Below are 21,903 nucleotides of genomic sequence, written 5' to 3' on the forward strand. Positions count from 1 at the left end.
ATATCTGGTGGCTGAACTCTTCTGGGCTTGCTTGCCACTACAGAATGTTCATTAAGGCTGGTCATTGCCTTTTTCTTTATGTTTTCCTTGGGGTGAAAGAATGTAATAAGAGTTTGAAAATCTTAACCGAAATATTGACTGTGAGAGTCTTTTGCTACTTTGTGAATTCAAGAGATGATCAAAAACTCTGGATTAAAGTAGAGAGCCATGACCTCTTCACAGAGCCTATTGAGCTCAGCCCCTAAACCTAGGTTTTTTAAGGAGTCTTTCATGACTTCCCCAGGCAGACCTGTGGGCTTTCTCCTGAGGTACCTTCTCTGCTGGATTATAATTATTTTACAGGTTTGTGTTTTGTTCTCAGCTGTGTTGTTTTAGAGGAAGAAACTATTCATTTTTATATGATGTCTGGTCAGAATAGGCCCCTAACAAATGGGATGGATGGATGGATGGACGGGTAACACAAAACCTCAGTAATTTTCTTAGACTGGTTATTCTTACAGTGTGGTGCACAAACCCCTCAGTGCCCCTGAGACCCTTTCAGGAGATTCATGAGGTCAAAACCATTTGTGAAATTGTTATTATTTCACACACAAAAAACAGGATTTGCCTGTTTCATGTAAATACGATGATGTTGGAAAAACAATGGTGGGTGAAACTGTTGATGTCTTAGTATAAATCAAGTTCATGGCATCAGTTAGCAATCATATTCTCCACTGCCACACACTCACATTGGAAAGGAAAAAAAAAAGACTTAGAAGTATCATCAATGATTCAGCAAAAATTATTATTGAACATTTATTAACATCTTGCCTCTTTAATGTAGTCTGTGTGACAAAATGGGCGGTAAACACAGAATAGTTCTGCTGTATACTGAAATTCAGTGGTTGTCCTAAAGAAAAGCACATGTTGCAAACACAGCTAGTCATTTTTTTTCATGGGAAAAATATTTCCTGGAAAGAACAACTGACAGACTAATTATTCAGTCTTGGGTATTTGGCAAATATTTTCTCAAAAATGAACAAAGCAAGTTTGTCACTTTGAGGAAAACAACTGACAGTATCTGTTGCCAGTTACAAAACCTGAGCTTTTACATGAAAAATTAGAATTTGAATAAACTTGAATCCATCATTGTGAACTTGACAATTCCCAATGCTTAAAGACTTTTTTTCTGATATCAGTGGCAATATTAATAAATGTTATTTTTAATATAATTTAATATAACATAATGTATTATAATAAAATGTGTCAATATTTGGAAGATCTGAATAACTCAAAGATTCATTATTTTCCAAATGACTAGTCCATGATATTATAAAACCTTGCATGAGTAAGGAATCCATTCAAATTGCAAGATAGTACAGTGAATATAGTGTAATAGAATATGAAAATTCATTGATGTAGTTTCAGATTCCACATTATAGCTAAAATTTTAAGAAACTACCACTTACCCAAGTTTAAGTATAGTATCAAAGAAGACTATCCACAATTATCTGAAAAGCCCATTATTTCTTCCTTTTACAATTATACATTTGTGTGAAGCCATGTTTTCTTCATATGTTTCAACTGAAACAACATATTATAACAGATTGAATGCAGAAACAGGACAATCCAGCTGTTTTCTATTAAGCCAAGGATTAAAGGGATTTGTGAAACCATAAAACAATACCACTCTTTTCACTAATTATATTTTGGAAAATATAGTTATTTATTCTAACATGAATGGGTTTGTTGTTATTTTAAAAGAATTAGCATTTTTAAAGTTTTCCAGGTTTTTAAAAAATGTTTATTTTATTTTGAGAGAGAGAGAGAGAGAATGCATGAGCTGGGGAGGGGCAGAGAGAGAGAGGAGAGAGAGACTCCTAAGCAGGCTCTGTTTTGTGATCACAGAGCCCAACATGGGACTCAGTCTCAGAAACCGCCAGATCATGACCTGGGCCAAAATCAAGAGTTGGATGCTCAACTGACCGAGCCACCCAGGCGTCCCAAATTCTCCATATTAATAGGACTCAAAGTTGCAGGTACAGAATAGCAATTTTTTGTTTTGAAATTGGTAAGAAGAACCTTTGGAAAGTGTTTTTGCCTGACAATCAAAATTTAAATTTCTGCCACTATAACCAATACTTATTGAATATGAAAATAAAACTAAGAAGTCATGTATGTGATTGAAGTCCAAAAATGTAACTAAGTTCAATCATTAATTTCAACTTTTCCCACTGAATCTAGAATTGTTAATACATAGACTGTCTCAATCTTTAAAAAGAGTTTAAAGATTTTTCATTAAAATGAATCTCATTAAATCTCTGATCAACATCCATCCTCTGCCTGTTTCCAAAAAAATGTGGTTCATATCTTCCTTGGACAGAGTTTTCCGTAGATAAATTGCTCTAGGAACTAAAGCGTTAATATATTTCTGTGACTTGAATTTTCTGGTGCCAGTTTATCTTAATTTGGAGGATTCTGGACTAAGTCAGTGTTTCAGTCCCTTCCGTATTTAAGATTAGCTATTTAATCTCAATTGAGTCTTTTATCTTCTGGCTAAATGATATCAATTCTCTCACCTCTTTTAACGTTTTTTTCCTAGATTTTTTATTATCTTTATTTCTTACATATATATTGTACGATGTGCTATCTAGAATTAAAAAACTATTTCAGATTTGCTCTACCAGTAGTAAGATTCACTAGTAGAAACTGGTTAATCTTTTAACAATATAGTCTTAGCTTTGTTAGGAGTCCTGACAAACTTGTTAACTTAGTATCTAACTAAAACTGTTAGAGTTTTTCCATGTAAATTATTGATTTTCTAATCTTAAGCAATTGATTTTTAAAACCTAAATGTAGCCTACTCCTGATCCTTATACTTTGATCCAATGTTTCAGCTAATTGAAATTCTTTTAAATTGTTTTTGTTGTGATTTGTTGTGTTAGCTACTCTTGCCAGATTTTCCTCTCCTGGCCTTCCCTTTAAGAAGTGTAGACATTCAGGGGGGCCTGGCTGGCTTAGTCAGGGGTTGGGGGGATAGTGTGTGTCTCTTGATCTCGGGGTCATGAGTTTGAGCCCCACAATGGGTGTAGAGATTACTTAAATAAATAAATAAACTTAAAAAAAAAAAAAAAGAATTGTAGACATTCAAAGAAGGTATACAAGGAGATAGGATGTCACCATGGGAAGGCCAATGGGGAGCTCCAGTAAATTTAGTGGATTTACTATCGTCCAGATCTGGTCCTCTTATCTTGGAGACTTAGAAATGACTTAGAAATGTGACTTAGAGCTAAGGAATATTGGCACTAAACAAGGCTATATAAACTTAACTATTATTTTATTTAGAATCGTGACTTCCAAGAAGACTGTGCCTTCTTGTTTTAAAATGTAGGTTTTATTACTATTCACATATGTTGAAGCCAACAGATCAGGAGACAGTTGTATTGAAAAATGTAGTTTGTTACTTAAAATTCCCAAGAGGAGGCAAGCGTTCTACATCACATAGGGCCAATGTGGGAAAGTACCAGGGTCTGCCTGGAGGCAGAGTAGTAAGGGGAAAACTTGGGAAAGACCCTTCATTATGGTTTCTGTAAGAATGAATGAGGCAGGGTAAGCAGGCTTAGGATTGGCTAGTTTGAATAATTTTGGTGGTTTCTGAGGTGTAGGAGCTGTCTCTGGTTGTTTGGTACCTGATCCTGGCTTGATTAGGGCAGGTGGGTAGTTGCCTTGAGTGAGAGAGCCCTGTGAGAGCCCGATAAAGGAGATAGATATTTGGAGTATATGGATTCTGGATTGGTTAGTTTGCATACATAATTGCATTGTGTATGCATTGCATACATAATGCATACATTGGTTGGTTTGCCACATTCTGTGGCAAGTTATTTTCTATCTCTAGGAATTAGCTAACCTTGGGAGGGGCAGTCCATCTACTGTCAACAAGGCCCTAAGATATCAAAGCATCAGAAAATAAACAAAATGAAAAAACATGATTAATACAATTGTCATCATCCTGACAAGTTAATTTCTTCCTTTATTTAAAAAAAATGTGTATTTATTTATTTTGAGAGAGTGTGTGCATGTATGCAAGCAGGGGAGGGGCAGAGAGGGAGAGAGAGAGTCCCAACCAGGCTCTACACTGTCAGCACAGTGCCCTACTTGGGGCTCCATCTCACAAACCATAAGATCATGACTTGAGCCAAAATCAAGAGTCAGACGTTTATTTTTTTTTTTTCAAAAAAAAATTTTTTTAACGTTTATTTATTTTGGAGACAGACAGAGACAGAGCATGAACGGGGGAGGGTCAGAGAGAGGGGGAGACACAGAATCCGAAACAGGCTCCAGGCTCTGAGCTGTCAGCACAGAGCCCGACGCGGGGCTCGAACTCACGGACCGCGAGATCATGACCTGAGCCAAAGTCAGCCGCTTAATCGACTGAGCCACCCAGGCGCCCCAAGAGTCAGATGCTTAACTGAGCCATCCAGGTGCCCCATTTTTTTTGCCATTCTTCCCTTTAAACAAGCTACATGGGAATCAAATTATTAGAAGGTTACATAGTGAATATTTAAGCGGAACAAGGGTAGTTTTATCATTTGAGATTTTAAATGGTTCAGGTACTGGATAACTGATGCGTACATCTCCACCAAAGAATATGCCAGGCAGGTGTTCACCACCTTGCCTGGACACAGCTTGGATAGGACACTGTCCCCACTTGTCTCTGTAACTAGGACTGCCCTATGTTCTCCCCAAAATTATCTTGTGAATAAGTATTAGCTGTACTCTTTGGAAATCCTAGCCACAAGTAACTAAGAATGGTACCTGTAAAACTAATGAATGAAGTGTCATCATACCTTGAAATTAAAGTTAAATTATACTTCTACGTTAAGTTAAAATATAGCACATGTATGCATATCTGATTCCTGTTGAAAACATCTGTGACTTACCATTGGGATCCCAGTGATATAGTCTACTTAATAGAGTGAAAAGTCCCATAGGATGGTTTTGCATACTAACTCAAGCAACCTTAGCCCCTAACATGTTTTTAGGATTGATGGAAGACTAAGAGCTCTTCTAAATATGGCCTTCAACAGGGGCACCTGGGTGGCTCAATCAGTTAAGTGTCTGACTTTGGCTGAGATCATGATCTCGCCATTCATGGGTTCCACCCAGCTTGGGGCTCTGTGCTGACGGCTCAGAACCTGGAGCCTGCTTTGGACTCTGTGTCTCCCTCTCTCCCTGTCCTTCTCCTGCTCATGCTCTGTCTGTCTCTCTCTCAAAAACAAATAAACATTAAAAAAGTAAAATAAATATGACCTTCAACGAACTTTAATCCTATTAAATATTTTTTGCACATTGGGATGTGAATTGCATCAGAAGTTATTGTTTCTTAGTTTTCTATTTACTCAAAGTAACATGTGGCACAGTTTCTCCTGAGATTATGTTGAAATATTTATCATTAGTATTTGAAATAAATAAAAAGCAATGATAATCAAAATAACATTTAAAATCTTTATTGATACCATTTTGTTTATGAACTACTCTATTTACATATTTTTCCAGACTGTATCCTTACAACTCAAAGCCAAGCACTTTTCTCAATATTAAAACTTGCAAAAAGGGTTTAGCTACCTATAAACATCAGGTACAATTCTAAGTTCTGAATCAAAAAATATTTCTAATGTAATTTACATTATTGTTCTTCAAAACATTAAATAGAAAACCTCCAATTATTTTTTTCAAATAAAAGCCACAAGAAATTAAATAATTACCATGTACATTACAACTTGCTTATATCAAATTACCAAGCATCATGCCAATTGTTAGGATCTCCTCTACTAATAGGCAAAGAAATAAAGTTGTATATGACAGTCATCAAATTAATATACTCAGGTTTTATATAATTTGTTATTCTTTGTTGTAAAACTGCTAGATTGAAATGAGGATTTTTTGTATAAACACCACATTTTGAAATCAGACAGATAATATAGTCATTTTGTAACATTTTATGATAGTAGCATGGTATTCATTTATTTAATTAGAAGTTATTCATAGGTCCTAAATACTAGGTGATTGGAATGTCACGCTAAGGAAATTACCCTTATTATTCTTATTATATAAATGTCTAATGATTATATATTAGAAATTAAAGATACTGTTTAATTTTGGCCGAATATGTAGTATATTTTGTAATTAAGTTTCTACTGGCTTTCTTAATTTTAGCTAATCTAAGATAATCTAATAATCAGCTTTTCTTTTCTAAAACGAAGCAAGCATATAGTTTCTATTTGTGATAAATCCCCATTTTTTGGTTGTCCTTAGAACGACAAGAGTAATTTGATATAAGTAAAGAGGAACGCTTTTAAACCTTTTGCTTTATCTTGTTGTTGAGAACCTATATATAGGCTTTAAAAAATAATAGCAGGAATTAAAAGATATGGAGAAACAATTCCATGAAAGTACATTAAAATCAAAATAAAACAAAGCAAAAAACAGCACACCAGCACTTCACATAGATTATTACTAGCTTGTAAAACTGATCTGTCACTTGGAGTTGATTAAACTGACCATACAAATATTGGCTGCCTAGTCTACTATAATAGGTTGGTCTTTTTAAAATTTGAATTAGAAAAAAATTTTTAATTTTAATTAGATTTCACCTACCTGCAGTCAACATTTTTTAAGAATTAGTTCATTCTTTCTTTATGCCTTAGGCTTTGTACCTTTGGCTTATTGTTCATAGAACATTTTAATAGCTGTCCCTTTTTTTTATGCTTTTGGCATCATGGAAAATTACAATCTTATTTGTTGACTTTTAATGTTAAAAATATTTATTGATTTGAATGCAGTGTTTCCTAATAAAATATCTGAAAAATCTGAAAAAAATTTTAAAGTCATCTCTACCACATGTGACTTTTTTTTTTTTTTTGCTGATTTTTGCTTAAATTAAAAACTTGGACCATATGAAGATTGTTAAATATTAGAGGTTTTGAGAAGTATAGTTTTAATTTTGTTTGAGAGAATTTCCTTAGCAGAAACTATGTATTATTTATGTGTCCACGGTACCTAATATGATACACAGTATATTTTGATACCTCAAACAATTATTGACTAACCAATTATAAGATTTTAAAAGATGAACATTTGAGATTTATTTTCGGGTTCTATATTTCTCTGATGTAGACATTTGGACAAAATGTGCTTTCTAGTCATCTCTTAAAAATTTACTAATTGCTTAATTTGTTCTGTTTGCAATGATTGTCTCCTTAACAACATTTTTTTACTTTTGAATTCTTTGGGGAACATAGGAACTGTTGGCATTAGCACTTTTTGACCACAAGAAAGGAGGCTGGAAATCTTATTATTGACATTGATATCAGAGATGGGGGGATGAGGATTCACATTTAAGGGTGGCAGAAATCCTGGTCTGGCTTGCGTGATACCGTGATCTAAAGGGAAAGCTCCTGAACCACGCCTTTCTAAAATTGCATGATTTCTCCTGCTCAAGGGACCTGGTGAGATATTCTCCAACAATTCTTTGGGCCCTGACAACAGGGAAGGAGACGGTGAGAGGATCTTTTTCTTTCCTATAAGTGCTTTGCCATCTTCTAAAGTTGCAGGGGTAAGACCAGCTGAGAGCTGGGAATCAGAGCTGTAGTGATTTGCCCCTGAGTTTCTTTTTTGGACTATACTTCTTAAGGTGGAAGCAAATATTGTCTGGTTAGAGTCTGGATCTGGCTCAGCAGGGATTTCAATGCATTGCTGATTTCCTTCTGAAAAAAATGATTGATAATTTATTTCATCATATGACATCTTTCTTGAGCTGGCCTGATCTAAGGCTCTCAGCAAATGTGCAGTGTCTTTTACATCAATACTTTGGTGCCTAGTGATGAATCGCTTGGAAAGTGCCAGCCCATTGGTTTTGTAGGACAATTCTTCCTCTGGAGTAATATCCTGGAGCTCCTCTTGCAAGGAGGCCACTCTGTTTTGGTGCATGAATAAGGGAGGACTCTTGATCCAGGTTGGAGCCTGGGGTAGCTTGGGCCCATTAGAGGCCATAGAAGGCTTCCTCACAGGGGAGCCTGGGTCCTGTGTGTCATCACTATTTCCTGAGGGCTCCAGACCTTTAAAGCCAAAAAGTGTCATTTCAGTTTCAGAAGAATGTGTAAGTGGCAACGAAGCTGTTTTTATGTCTATTTCTGAAGGAGTGGCACAGGAGGCTGGGGAATGATACCCATCCATATCTACAGGAGGCATATTTAAGTACTGTTTGGTAGTGTGCCTACCGGAGGGTGATTTTGCTGTCGTTATAATAATGACCTCTTTCCCTTTTGCCTTGCAAGCACTAAGTAGAACTTTCAGGGTCTCTCTATCCTCTGAATTTATAGCATAAACAAGGGCTGAGTAACTAGAATGATCTTGCAAGCTGAGATCAGCCCCACTGTTGAGGAGCAGGGAAACAACTTCAGGACCGGCTTTTTCTAAGCAAGCATGCATCAGAGCAGTTTTCCCAGATTTGTCCTGTATGTTGGGGTCAGCATTGTTTTCTAACAGGTATTTAACCATTTTGGCTTTACTGACACTCTGGTGATCAACATGTTTGGTCTTACAAGCGATCATTAAAGGTGTTTCCCCACGGTCATTGCTCTCATTAATGTATGCACCACCTTCTAGCAAGAGTCTTGTGAGGCGAAGCCGGCTCTGATGGACTGCTTTGATCAGGGAATTTCCATCACTTGAAATTTCTATGCCTTCATCCATCTTCAAAAGTCAGAATCAAAACCTGGTTATCAAAGAACATGAAGTACAAAAGATTAGCCGGAATCCCAATTTATATTCATGTTGTTACTGATAATTTCTGAAATATATATGTATAGAGCAACAGTACATAAAGGAGATTATGTTATTAATATAGAACAAAAAAGTGAACTGCAAAATAAAATAAATTTTAGAATAGTAATAGACTTTAGGTAATTATAAACTAAAATTTACTTTCAAAATCTTGATCTAGTACCAATGGAGTACTTCCCTAAATTCCACAATAATTAAACAATAATGCACTTATTTTCCACTTGTGAAAAATATTTTTAAAAAAATACTAAAATGTAAATTGAAGCAAAAATTCCAAAAGTGTGCGTAATTGCAACTGAATCAATTAAAATATAGCATATTTATGGCAGATTAATCTAAAAACTTCTCAGGGTTAAATTACTTAAATGTGCTCTTAATTAAATAATGCAACGATTACTTAGATTTTCAATTTGAGGGCATTTCTATGTTTCTTTTAAAGGATGAAAAATCATTTGAACTACAAGACATTAAGTAACTGACATAATGTCTGGAACTCACACTGAGATGGGAATGGTGGGCATGTGATTATGCATTTTCCTTGATTTCATTATTTAAATCAAACACTAGATTATGAAGCCAGCCACATTCAGTTGGTTTACTTTTTTTTTTTTTTGAGAGGGAGAGAGAGTGCACATGAGCAGGGGAAGAGAGAAGCTCAGCAGGCTCCCTGCTGTCAGGGCAGAGCCTGAGGCAGGGTTCCTGAGTGGGTGGCTCAATCTCCCGATTCATGAGATCATGACCTGAGCCAAAATCAAGAGTTGGACACTTAACCAACCCACTGAGCCACCCAGGAGCCCCTGTTGGGTTACATTTTGACAACAGTACATTTGCTCTGAAAAAGTTCTAGGCTAGAAATGTGAGTGAGGTTATGTAGTCTTTATAAGCATTTTATTTTTTATCTTTAAAACTAAAAATTACTTTTATTTAAATAATTTAGATTCAAACTCCTTCAACAGATAATTCCATCAGTTGATAAGAATTATGTCTTTAGGGGCTCCTGGCTGGCTCAGTCAGTAGAGCATGCAACTCTTGATCTCGGGGATGTGAGTTCAAGCCCCACACTGGGCGTATAGCTTACTGGAAGAGAAAGAAAGAAAGGAAGGAAGGAAGGAAGGAAGGAAGGAAGGAAGGAAGGAAGGAAGGAAGGAAGAAAAGATTGTGTATTATGTCTTCACCTAGAACTGAGGAAATGTTTGTTTTTGAATAGTGATTAGAGCTGGGGAGAAAAATCAAATGGAGTTTATATTATATTTATTTAAAACTTATTTACTTGTATTTTTGACAGAGAGAGAGGGCACAATGATAGAGGGGCACAGTCAGAGGGAGAGCGAAAGAATCCCACACAAGCTCCGCACTGTCAGCACCCACCCTTGAAGCTGGGCTCCAGCTCACCCTACGCAAAGCTCAAACTCACGAACCATGAGATCATGACTTGAGCTAAAATCGGATGCCCAACCAACTGAGCCACTCAGGTGCCCCAAGTTTATATAACATTTAAATCTCTTTTATTTAATGAAGTAGGTATTAGAAATTGAGAAGTATTATTTATTCTACTCATTTACTATTATTTGTTTAATGTTTATTTTTGAGAGAGAGAGCATGCATGTGTGCAAGCAGGGGAGGGACAGTGAGAGGGGGACAGAGAATCCACAGCAGGCTCTGTGCTGACAGCAGACAGCCTGGTGTGGGGCTTGAACCCACAAACCATGAGATCATGACCTGAGCTGAAGTTGGACGCTTAACCTACTGAGTTAGGGCGCCCCTATTTTACTCATTTACTTTTAAATTAACAATACGGGACATGAGTTTTTATTGGATAATAGAATGGATAATAAGTATAATGACCTCTTAACAGAAAAAGAGGTGAAGAGAACAGAAAGAAAATGAAGGGGGAAAGAAGGCATGCACACAGAACTTAATCTAACAGCTGTAAGCTCCTATTATATCTTGGGCACGGAGCTACAAAGGTACATGCCCTGGCCCTAAAGAGCTTACTCAGTTGTTTGGAAGAGACACCATATAAGCAGCTGGTTATGAGTTAAAGTCAGGAGAATATACAGACTTTGGTGGCTTGGGGACTGAGGGGCTCACAGAGGCCACCCAACTGAGCTGGGTTTGGACTGCTAAGAGTTTGGTAGGCAGACAAAGTAGGACGAGAGAAGTAGAGAATGTTCCTTGTGCAAAGAACTAGAGGTTTAAAATAGCAGTTATTTATCATAAATCAGGCTCTATTTATGCTGATGTAGCCAAACTTTAGAAAAATATTTTAGCAGATGGTAATAGTTAGGGTGAATGTGGCAGAACACACACCTCTACTTTGCTCCTTCCTGAACAATCCCCTGAAACTAAAGAATTTTTTTTTTAATTTTTAAAAAAGATTTTATTTTTAAATAATCTCTACACCCAACATGGGAACTGAACTCACAACCCTGAGATTAAGAGTTACACATTCCACTGCCTGAGCCAGTCAGGTGCCTGAAGAATTGTTAAAAAGACATAAATTCACAAGGATAGCACGAAAAGGAGAGACGACAACAGCAACATTTGGAAGCCAGAAAGCAGGTGGACCAGTGGTGACCAAACTAGCCAACCTGGAAAGACTGTGCCTCAGGTCATTCGTGATAAAACTGGTACCTAAGCCCACAGCCACTGCGGAATCCTCTAGAGAGGCAGTAAGCAGGAAGCTCTAGAACTGGGTGGGTGGTGGACTGAATGGCTAAAATAATGAGGACTAGGTGAAAAGTTGTCGGAGAAGCAGTTAGATCCCTAAGTCCTTGCTATTCACAGTGGGACCCTACCTTGGACCAGCAGCACACCATTCCCTGAAGCTTAATCTTAGGCTCCATCCCAGACCTACTGAACCAGAGCCTACATTTTAACTAGATCCTCAGGTGATTTAGATGTTCATTAAAATTTGAGAAGCACTGCCTCAGGTCATTCCTTCACTCCAAGCCACTAGGAGATAGGATACTACCCGTCTCATCTGAGATGTCCAGAGTTTTATTCTCCAGAAATGGTGAAACAGAAGGGCCTCTGGACTGGAAGACATCCAACATATTTGAGGACAAGAAAATAGGAAATAAGTGATTGGATGCTTACTGACCACCAAGTGAAGGCACTCACAGCCTTCTCCCCAATGCAACTCTAAGAAGCCTGGTAGGTGTACCCTTATTATTCAGTATAATATCATTATACTCTCAAGAATCTGACCTGTCTTAAAAAAAAATACCTAAGAGTACTAGCCACAGGGATTCCTTTACACGCCACCCAGATCATCCTACAGTGAGGTTTAAAGATTATAAGCCTTGGGGCACCTGGGTGGCTCAGTTGGTTAAGCAGTCAGCTCTTGATTTAGGCTCAGGCCATGATCTCACAGTTGTGAGATAGAGCTCTGTGTCTGGTTCTGAGCTGGGCAGATTCTCTTTCTGCCCCTCCCTTGCTTGCTCTCTCACTTTCTCTCTCTCAAAAACAAAAGAAAGAAAGAAAGAAAGAAAGAAAGAAAGAAAGAAAGAAAGAAAGAAGAAAGAAGGAAAGAAAGAAAGAAAGAAAATTTAGAAAGAAAAGAAAAGAAAAGAAAGATTACAAGCCTCACCCATGTGCTCAAGGCTTCTCATCAGCTTTTTATTTTTTTAATTTTTTTTTAAATTTACTTTTGAGACAGAGACAGAGCATGAGTGGGGGAGGGGCAGAGAGACAGGGAGACACAGAATCTGAAGCAGGCTCCAGGCTCTGAGCTGTCAGCACACAGCCCTATTTTTATTTTTTCTAATATTTATTTATTTGAGAGAGAGAGAAAGAGTGCATGCATGGGAGCAGGGGTGGGGCACAGAGAGAGAGAGAGAGAGAGAGAGAGAGAGAGAGAGAATCCCAAGCAGGATCTGAGCTTTCATCACAGAGCCCAATGTGGGGCTTGATCTCACGAAACATGAGATCATGACCTGAGCTGAAATCAAGAGCAGAAGCTTAACCGACTGACCCATCCAGGTGCCCCTTCATCAGCTTTTTAAATCAAGCCTTTTAATTATGAACAGATAATAAAAAACAAAACAAAACAAAAAAAAGCCTCTTACCTTAAAGATAGAGGCCAGAACAAATAGGAAAAAAAGGCAACTTGGAGGAAACAGGTATTAGTCAGGAAAATGAAAATTTCGAAACCTCACATTCCTCAAAGAGATAAGACGATGTTGTAACCATGAAAGAAAAATAAGATTCTATGAAAAAAGAATATTCAGGGGGTGCCTGGGTGGCTGAGTTGGTTAAGCATCTGACTCTTGATTTTGGCTCAAGTCATGATCTTGCCATTTGTGAGATTGAGCCCCACGCTGGGCTCTGCACTGACAGTGAGGAGGCTGCTTGGAATTCTCTCTCACTCTTTATCCCTGCCCACCCCCCTCAAAATAAATAAACTTTAAAAAAAAAAAGAGTACTCAGAGACCATAAAAAGGGTTCTCAAAAAATAAAAACACCATACAAACTGCAAAACTCAATAGAAGGGTTAGATGATAATGTTGATAAAATTTCTAGCAGTTAAGCAAAAAGAACAGGACAGGAAAAAAAAGAAAATTAGGGGTCTACACTAGGAAATCGAACATTCAACTACTAGAAGTTCTGGCAAGACAAAAATAGTGGGGGTGGGAGAAGGGGCAAGCAGGAAAGGAAATGATGCCTGAGATCAAGAAAAATTTCATGCGTGACTTGAGTTTCCAAATTGAAGGTGTCCAATTAGAGCATAGCACAATAGATGAAAATGGACCCTGGCCATGGCACATGGTTGTAAGTCTCTAGAACACTGAAAGCAAAGAAGATTTCACAGGCTTGGGGGCAGGAGGTGGGGAGTGGGGTGGATAAGTCACATGCCAAAGTATCAAGAATTACAGTGGATTCAGATATATCAACAATAGTAAAAGACAGTGGACGAAAGTCTTTAAAAATCTGAAGGCAAAATGCTTCCCAGCTTAGAATTCTGTATCTAGCCAAACCATCAGTCAAGATTGGAGATATACTCTTAATAATCTACTGAAGGATATAATCTACCAAGATGAAACAGTAGAACAAGAAAGATGAAACAAGGTACCAGAGGCTGGAGATCATCTTAGAGGAGAAGCACAAGAAATCCCAGGAAGATGGTGAAGGGCCAGGATAATGGATGTGCACAGACATCATCTCTGAGATCATACTATCATTTTACCATCTTCTTAACTGAGAACCAGATGCCCAGGTGAGCCTGCCCTCAGTTCTTATCTCTACTTTCTTCGTCCTGACCACGTCTCTCCTCCCTCCTCCATACTCTGCTTTCTGGGGCATCCGGTGCCACTATTTTTAGCTCTGCTCAATTGTTCTGCTTTGACCTGCTTTGAGACCTGGGGATAAGTCATGGTGAGCCTAGGAGGAGAAGGACTGAACATTCATTCCCCTTGGATATCCAGAACCTGGACTATACTGAAGCCCTGCGAGAAGCCCTATAATGGTGAGTCCCTTGTTTCCCAGGACTCCTGCTCTTGCTCAGAAGGGGCTCTTATAGACGCTGGGCCAAACTCTGATCCATAGATTGTTAAACTTACCTTCTCCTGAGAGCTTTAGTCATATATCGGTGCTATATGCCTTTCTTTGTTCAACTAATTTTGTGCTTGCTACCTAGTTTAACAATTTACTTAAGGATCATATACAAGTGGGAAACTTAAAAAAAAAAAGTAATGATTAACACGGGAGTCAAGGGAAAGTTACTTTTTGGTGGGGGGAGGGAGAGCAATGCAATTAGGAAGGGACACACATTGCTTTCATTTTAAGGTTTGGTTAATGTTCTGTTTCTAATCTGGGTGGTTTGTTATTTATTTTATTATTATTCTTTAAAAGAACATATTTCACATACTCTTCTGTATGATAGTACTAATCTATTGTTTTTTTTTTTTTTGGTAAAATAGATCATGTATACAGACAAGAGCATAATAGCACTTACATAAGATATGTTCCATAATTAAAATTTATTTTTTTAGGGATGCCTGGGTGGCTCAGTTGGCTAAGCGCCTGACTTCGGCTCAGGTCGTGATCTCACGGTTAATGGGTTTGAGCCCTGCGTCAGGCTTTGTGCTGAGACCTCAGAGCCTGGAGCCTGCTTCAGATTCTGTATCTCTCTCTCTCTCTCTCTGCCCCTCCCCCACTTGTTCTCTGTCTCTCAAAAATAAATATTAAAAATTATTTTTTAAAAAATTTATTTATTTATTTTGAAAGAGACAGAACAAGTGAGCAGGGGAGGGGCAAAGAGAGGGAGAGAGAGAATCCCAAGTAGGCTCTGCACTGTCAGCACAGAGCCTGATACAGGACTCAATCTCATGAACTGTGAGATCATGACCTGAGCCAAAATGAAAAGTCGGACGCTTAACTGAGCCACCCAGGCGCTCCTCATAATTAAAATTTAGAAGAGCCATCTTAGATCATAATTTCTTACAACGTAATTCAGTTTTGTGGTATTATCAATAGTATTTATGCCTAGACTTTCTTACGCCTAGGAGTTTCAACTTGTGAGCTCCTGAAAGGCAGTATTCAAAAGAATATACTTATTCATTCTGCTTTAACATCACTCATGATGTTGATAAGCAAAGAACAACATTCAATATATACATACATAAATATAATGAAAGTGAATGCTGCAATTTTTGTCTGCCTATGCGACATTCTATAAAAGCTATTCCAAAGCCGGGCATACCGGCAATTTGGGACCTTAGGAATTTAGGATTGGTTGACAGCTTGGGTCCCAAATGAGGTCTATTCTGAAGGCAAAGCATTTGAAAAGGGTTCACAAAAGAAATATTTCAGCATTTTTCACATACAAATGGGTTTAATAAAGCAGAGATGTAGAGAAATTAGCTGCAACATAATATCAAATATAGAAACCATTTAGAAGCTGCAATTCTAGAAGAGATACAGTATTAGTCATGTAAAAACACCTTTGACCAAAAGTGACATTTGAGGAACATATTCAAATGAAAACAAGTTGCCAGACACCAGATTTCAATACTATACTTTCATACAGTTTCTACTTTTGGGACCAACCTTGTTTTGTTTTGTTTTGTTTTTAAATAAACACTCTTACAAGAATCCTTTGGAAAGACTTTAAAATCTTTTCACCCACCCTCATGTTAAAGGCTTTCGCCACAACACTAAGCCTCACCACTTTCTGTCATCATTTCTCTCACCAAGGTTGGTATCAGAAGGTTCTGAGAAAAGAAGGGGAGCTGGCCATGTACTTCCGGCTGGGCTGCTTGAGGCCACTGCCCCACTGTGGTCCTGTGGGAAGGGAGGGTGCCGTGGGCTCCAGGGCTCTCTGAAGAAGCTGGGCAGTGGCACCACTAGCTAGTGGCAGCTAGTGAATCTGTCTTGTGGATGTAGGCATACTCCCTCTCCAGTACTCTCCTGAGTACTGGAGAACTGTCTAGAAAAAAAAAACAGCAACAACAAGGGCTTACTCTTTGTTCATTTTAAAGACTTCTAAAGCCCCTTGGGTTGCTCACTTTTTAAACTGTTCACATTTAAGTGGAATAATTCTAAAATTGTTTAAAATTAAGTTTCACAGAGAAAAAAGCTGTCAGATACTTTATTGTCCATAGATACACGTTCGGTTTCCTAGTGTCTCATAATCAGTACCTTACTGGAATAATCCCTTTGTCTTTATGCTTTTACTCTCTCTTAGTTCTTTTAACATGGCTCATTCACCTGCACATCAAAAATGCTGATATTAAAGTTCAATTTATCTACTCTTCATAGAACTAAGCCCTACCTGTGATGAAGATCCTTCTCAAGCCTACGATTATCCTACTTCAGAAATGTTCTTGCTTCCTGTCTCCTCCTGTGAAACATCCTCATTGAGCGCTGATACTGTATTAACATTCAGTCAGACCCTTTGTTATAATGTAGCATATAAATAATCCACAAATGCAGTTACACCTTCCAAATAGATAACAGTTCAACTGGAGAAAGTTGAGGAGTCAGACAAACCCAGATTTCCATCCCGATTCCCCCATGTGCTAGCTGTATGCCACAGTTCAATTTCTCAGCCTCTGTCTTGGGTTCCTCATCTGTGGGATGACAAGGGTCTAAGGATCTACTGTTCATCCCCCGTAGGGGGTGGAGCAAGGTGATGAAATCAGACATCTAGAAAAAGACTTTCCTATTGTGCCTTAATACTCACTGTATTCTTCTTTTTACAAATTTTATCTCAGAATTTAGACTTCTTTTATTTTTATCATGTCTCTAATTCACAGGCTACTTAAATAACAGATAAAATATTTAAAATGTAGTTTTTTTAAAGATCTATGAATAATGTTTTGTAACCATAAATGGAATCTATTAAGTGAATATGGAAAAAAAGAGCCTTAAATGTACTTTCCTTATCATTTCCAAATAGAATAATTTCAGCATATTTAAGATTAATCAACAAACAGCTGGACAGATTGCTTTTTATTTTAAAATTAGAATGTCTTTAACATCTCTTAGGATTCATCATGGCATACTTACTATGCTCTTTTAGTGCCTCTCTCTACTCCCAAGACCCCGCTGAAATTACAACTTAGTTATTTAAAAAATTTAAGCAGATGCGTATTCTGAAGAACAAAGAAAACTTGGAGGACAGATATATCGTGAGAGGAGCAATTAATTTCAAACAAGCTTTGGAAAGAGAGTGGGGATGGTGGTGTACTAAACTGCCTCAGCATCCCAGAGGCTGCCACATAGAGCCGCTAGGAGGTGGCCCCCACATTGCCCACAGGAACCATGAAGGTTAGGGCCGAGAGGCCCCAAGTGCCACAGAAAGTGGCAATGAGGCACAGGGCGGAAAATGAGGGTCGTTCAAAGCCTGTGGACAGAACATCTAGACCCCTGGGGAACTTTTTCCCACCCAAAGTAGAGAACCACTGTTCTAGGCAAGATTTCTTCTCTGAACAGATCCATCAGAAAAGCTGAAAATAGGGGATAAAGTGAGAGTCTATGGGCTGAACAGTGGAATCCCCAGATCTCACTCAGCCCTGCTAGCAGGAGACTAGAAGCCAGGAAAAAGAAGTAAAAAAGCACTGGGTCTTAGAATTATGAGCCCTATTAAAAATACCTGTTGATAAATGAAGCAATTCAAATAACTGCATTCGCCCCTCAGACACCCACTCCAAATGGAAATAGAAAGTTACCTGAAAACGTTATTCAAAATTTCAGACTTCACTTATGTCTTTTCTCTCCCTGGATGAATTTTTTGTCAGCCAGCTGTCAGCTCCTCCTGAAGGAAATCAAAGCTATTCAGAGTTACATAAATACCAATAATTTGTTCCACGCGTCTCTCCCATTTGGAGTCTAGGTTTTTAATTCCTTCTTAAGACATCCCTACAGTGTTTGTTCAGTTAATTATATTTCAGTGATTAGGAGTCTGTAAAAGTGTCTAGAGTGGATCCCAGGCACCGCCATCCTGCGTGTGCAGGCCGAAGCTTGGCCTGCAAGGGCGCTGGGGTTGAAAGGGCCATAGCATTCACCTGGCCTAGCACCCTATCACCCTGTTCCATACAGATGAGGAAGCCAAGGAAGGCAGGGTGGGACACCTCCCAGTCACTCCTCTTACTCCCCTGCTTACCAGGACTTAATTAGATCTTCCTGTGTCCTTTCTCTTGCTTCCTTTTTTCCTTGCTTCTTGGATACCAGCTTCGCATAGAGTAGAGTTGTTCTGAGTACCTGATTTGGGTGGTACCAACCATGGCAGTACCACACAGGCTGAGGTATTTAAAAAGCCATCTTGCAGATGATAGGCTTGGCCTTCCTTATGGCTCTTTTCCTCCAAGCCACCCCCATTTTCCTTGCATTCAGAGAGAGCTGTTCTTTTCCTTTGAGACTCTTACTCTACCTCCAAATAGGATTGGTGTTCCCGCCCATAAAGGGCAAGGGGGCTGGAAATTAACAAGGGCTTCAAGTTGGATTTTCAGCCCTTCACCCTTGCTCCAGGTTGTCATGTCTTTGTGCTGCCCGCAAGGGGATCAGAGCATGCTCACAAGACTGGGGCTTGAGCCTGGGGCTCTGTCTCTTCCCAAGTTATCAACCCTTGGGAAGCTGATCCTCTTAGATTCAGTTTCCTCATCCTAAAATTGAGATAATATCTACAGAAGATGATCATAAGAATTTAAAAAAGATCATTTGTGATTTAGGAATAAAAAAAGATACCAGTTTCTACACATGCATCACTAAATGTATATCCTGGGCTAAGGGGTCTGACAGTGGGAGGCCAAAGTACCTACACCAATGGGGTTTCCACCTTCCATGGGCATAATCACTTGGAGAACTTATTAAAAATAAGATTTCTGGCTCCACTCCCACATATTCAATAGGGGGTGCTTCCTATGTACACTTGGAGAAAATATGTGACAAACTCTTCCTTCCTCATCCAGTCCCACTTCCTACTTGTCAGCCCGCCCGCCCCCCTCAGGCTCCTACCAGGCTGTCTCCATCATCGGTCTCCTGGAGGAGGCAAAGGGCAAAGATGACTGCCATAGCCTAGAGATGGATGAAGGAGCCCAGGGGTCTAGAGAAGAGTACAGCCCTGAGTTTGAATGGGCCAGGCGCTGTAGGTCTGCTGTTCTGCCCTTCCCAGACAGGTCTGAAAAATCCAGAGGAGTAGTGGGCAGCCCAAGGCCGGGATGTGGGGGCTAGTGGCCCTTAGACTGAACTAAGTCTGCCAGCCGCAAGCAAAACGTGTGTCCTCTTGCCATGCAAGGAAAAGGGCAGAGCCAGAACAAAAGATGCATCTAAGACTGTCCCAGGAAATGTAATGACTTGCCAGGAAAAGTGTTCTTCTCTGGCACCGGCTTGTAGGAAATATTTTGAAACTGCCCAAGGGAAGGAGTAGCTGGTAAGGTTTGCTTTGTTTCCCACCCAAAGCCAAAAAGGACGGGTGTCTTCTAGTTACTTGTATGTCCCCTAGGCCTCGAGGCTGGGTCCCCGGGGCAGCTACACCCCCACTTGTCTCCGTAGACCCCACTCCCAGAGACAAACACACACAGACACACAAACCTATACCTGCAAGTTTCAGGGAACCAAGGTGATAGGATTTCCAAGCTGTTGAGGATTCTAGCTGTGTCTCCACAGTCCCCGCTGGCTCCGGGAACCAAGCTTGTTCCCTCAGTTTTTCCTGAGAGCGAGAGCGAGCAAGCCCTTGGTGCTGTCAGAGAAGGGCAAAGGAAGGTGACTGGGGCGACAGCGCCGGGGCACCGGTGGGGGCGGGGTGTGCGTTGTGTCGCCTCGTCTCTGAGACAAGACAGGTAGCTGGCGAGCTGAGGTGATCGCCATCCACGTGAAGGGGCTCTGCCCAGAGCGGCTGCGGAGCGGTCCCCGCAGCGCCAGTCCGGAGGACACGGCCCTCCCTTGGGAAATGGCGCGCGGGAGGGGAGCAGCCATTGCCCCCATCCTGGGGCAGGCGGACCTCTGGATCCCGGACCTCCCGTAAAGGGGTGCGGGGTCCAGGTGCCAAGGCTGTGAGCGCCCGAGAGGCGCCGGGACTGGACTGCCCGCCCCCGTGTGGCTCCCATTTGTCAAGCCAGTGGCTGTAAACGGCTCCGCAGCCCCCAGCCCGCCTCCTGCGCCCAGCCAGTACCTCCCGCCTCCCGGCCGCCCGAGGCACCTGCGGAGACGCGCGCCAGTCGGACCCCCAGACCCGCGCGCTCCTGCGGCCTCGCGCGCGCCGTTCCCGCTGCAGCGCCAACACGCGCCCGCGAGCCCCTGCCCGGATGCTCCCCGACATCCTGCAGCCGCTGGCTGCCCCTATCTACCCTCCGGCGCTGCAAGGCCGAGAAGGAGGCGAAATCTGTATCTTGCCGGGGTTCAAAACCGAGCCGCTGCAAAGCCCGAGCTGAAAACAGGCAGGGTTTGCGGGAGGCGTGAGAGTGGGCTTGAGTGGAGTCTGGACAGGCCCCTGCCCTCCAGCAGCCCTCCGTCGGCTCCGGGTCTCGGTCCTCGCTCAGGGCATCGCAATGTCAGGTTGCGCGGGAGCTGCGGGCTCCCAGGGCCTGAGCGTACCGGCCGGGGCTCACGGAGGCCGCGGCCCTCGGGTAGCTCCCTCGATGCCCTCCTCCCGGCAGCCAACACGGAGATCCAAAGTTTCTCCAAGTGTAGCCTGCAGAGACCGTGTCGCAAGCTAACCTGGGACGCGCTGTCAAGTCGGCGTCGGCGCCTCCCACCCTCGGCTCTGCGCGGACCCTCAGCGCGGGAGGCTCCAGGGTGCCGTCTGGGCTGGCTTGGCTTCGAAAGCTCCTCGGCGGCTGGAGTCGCGGATTCCGGTAGGTGCTACCCTGTCCCCGCCCCTGTTCTGCCGAGCTGGGAAGGCGGCGGGCCCGAAGCCACGAAGCGTCGGAGCGGGGGCCGGGAGGCGCGCACCTCGCCAGACGCCCGGGCGGTGCGGCGTTTCCGCTGGGAGTGACGCGCTGGCTCCTCGCTGCACGGCAGGTGGGGGCGGCAGGGCCAAACTCTGCACGGACCCCGGGGCCAAAGTCTGTCTCTGAAGCTCCGCCCTTTGTCCCCACGAGTAGCCCCACCACATACACCCACCTCAACGCAGCCACCGCGCTGTGGCGGGGACGACTTGGCCCAGAGTAGGGGCGGCAGGGTCTTCCCCACTGCGAGGAGATCGCCACCCCTACCGGCCTCTGATTTCCCCTGTCATACCTGCATCTCTCCCTCCAATTCATTATCCACCGGGCTGGTCCTTGTGTCTGTCTCCCGCGGCTCCTTCTTCCCCCTTCCCGTCCCTGTACCCGCTTTGGGTAAAGCCCCGGTCTCACTTCAGGTTGGGGTATTGGTGGGAGCAACCGTTCGTGTTTTGTTTTTATGAGTTTATAACTTTATTACGCTATTATTAAAACAGTAATATAACACTTAAATAAAATTTAACAAAATGTGTATTTTATATGCCAAACTCTGCTGCAGCGGTTTTAACTCTTCATTTATCAGGGATCGTCTGGTGGAGAAAAAAACTATGACCATTTTTTGTTGCTGAGTTAATGTCAATCAAAACTAGTTTAGTTTTGAGCCCTCAAAGGGGGAAAGTAAACTTATCTCTGGACA

At 41.2% G+C, this 21,903-nt stretch overlaps 1 protein-coding gene across 4 annotated transcripts; it reads right to left on the reverse strand.

Annotated features, from left to right (window-relative positions):
- Positions 1-5,365: 5,365 nt before the first annotated feature.
- ANKRD34B (ankyrin repeat domain 34B) lies at positions 5,366-21,554 on the reverse strand. 4 transcript variants are annotated; one of them, XM_053224386.1, is made up of 6 exons: positions 20,983-21,553; positions 19,864-20,005; positions 17,997-18,082; positions 16,816-16,895; positions 16,021-16,252; positions 5,368-8,758 (listed from the first exon to the last, which is right to left on the reverse strand). In XM_053224386.1, exon 6 carries the CDS (start codon positions 8,731-8,733, stop codon positions 7,189-7,191), a length of 1,545 nt encoding a protein of 514 aa, XP_053080361.1. In that variant the 5' UTR covers positions 8,734-8,758; positions 16,021-16,252; positions 16,816-16,895; positions 17,997-18,082; positions 19,864-20,005; positions 20,983-21,553; the 3' UTR covers positions 5,368-7,188. The 4 variants fall into 4 exon arrangements, with proteins under 4 accessions (XP_026894966.2, XP_053080361.1, XP_053080350.1 ...); XM_027039165.2 differs by lacking the exon at positions 16,816-16,895 and having other exon boundaries at positions 5,366-8,755; positions 16,017-16,252; positions 20,983-21,554; XM_053224375.1 differs by lacking the exon at positions 16,816-16,895.
- Between the last annotated feature and the right edge of the window lie 349 nt (positions 21,555-21,903).

Source organism: Acinonyx jubatus, chromosome A1 (assembly GCF_027475565.1).
Source record: "Acinonyx jubatus isolate Ajub_Pintada_27869175 chromosome A1, VMU_Ajub_asm_v1.0, whole genome shotgun sequence".
Classification (NCBI taxonomy): Eukaryota; Metazoa; Chordata; class Mammalia; order Carnivora; family Felidae; genus Acinonyx; species Acinonyx jubatus.

Bases quoted from the DNA above. Each gene is read 5' to 3' on its own strand.
- ANKRD34B (XM_027039165.2), bottom strand. From the start codon at position 8,733: ATGGATGAAGGCATAGAAATTTCAAGTGATGGAAATTCCCTGATCAAA.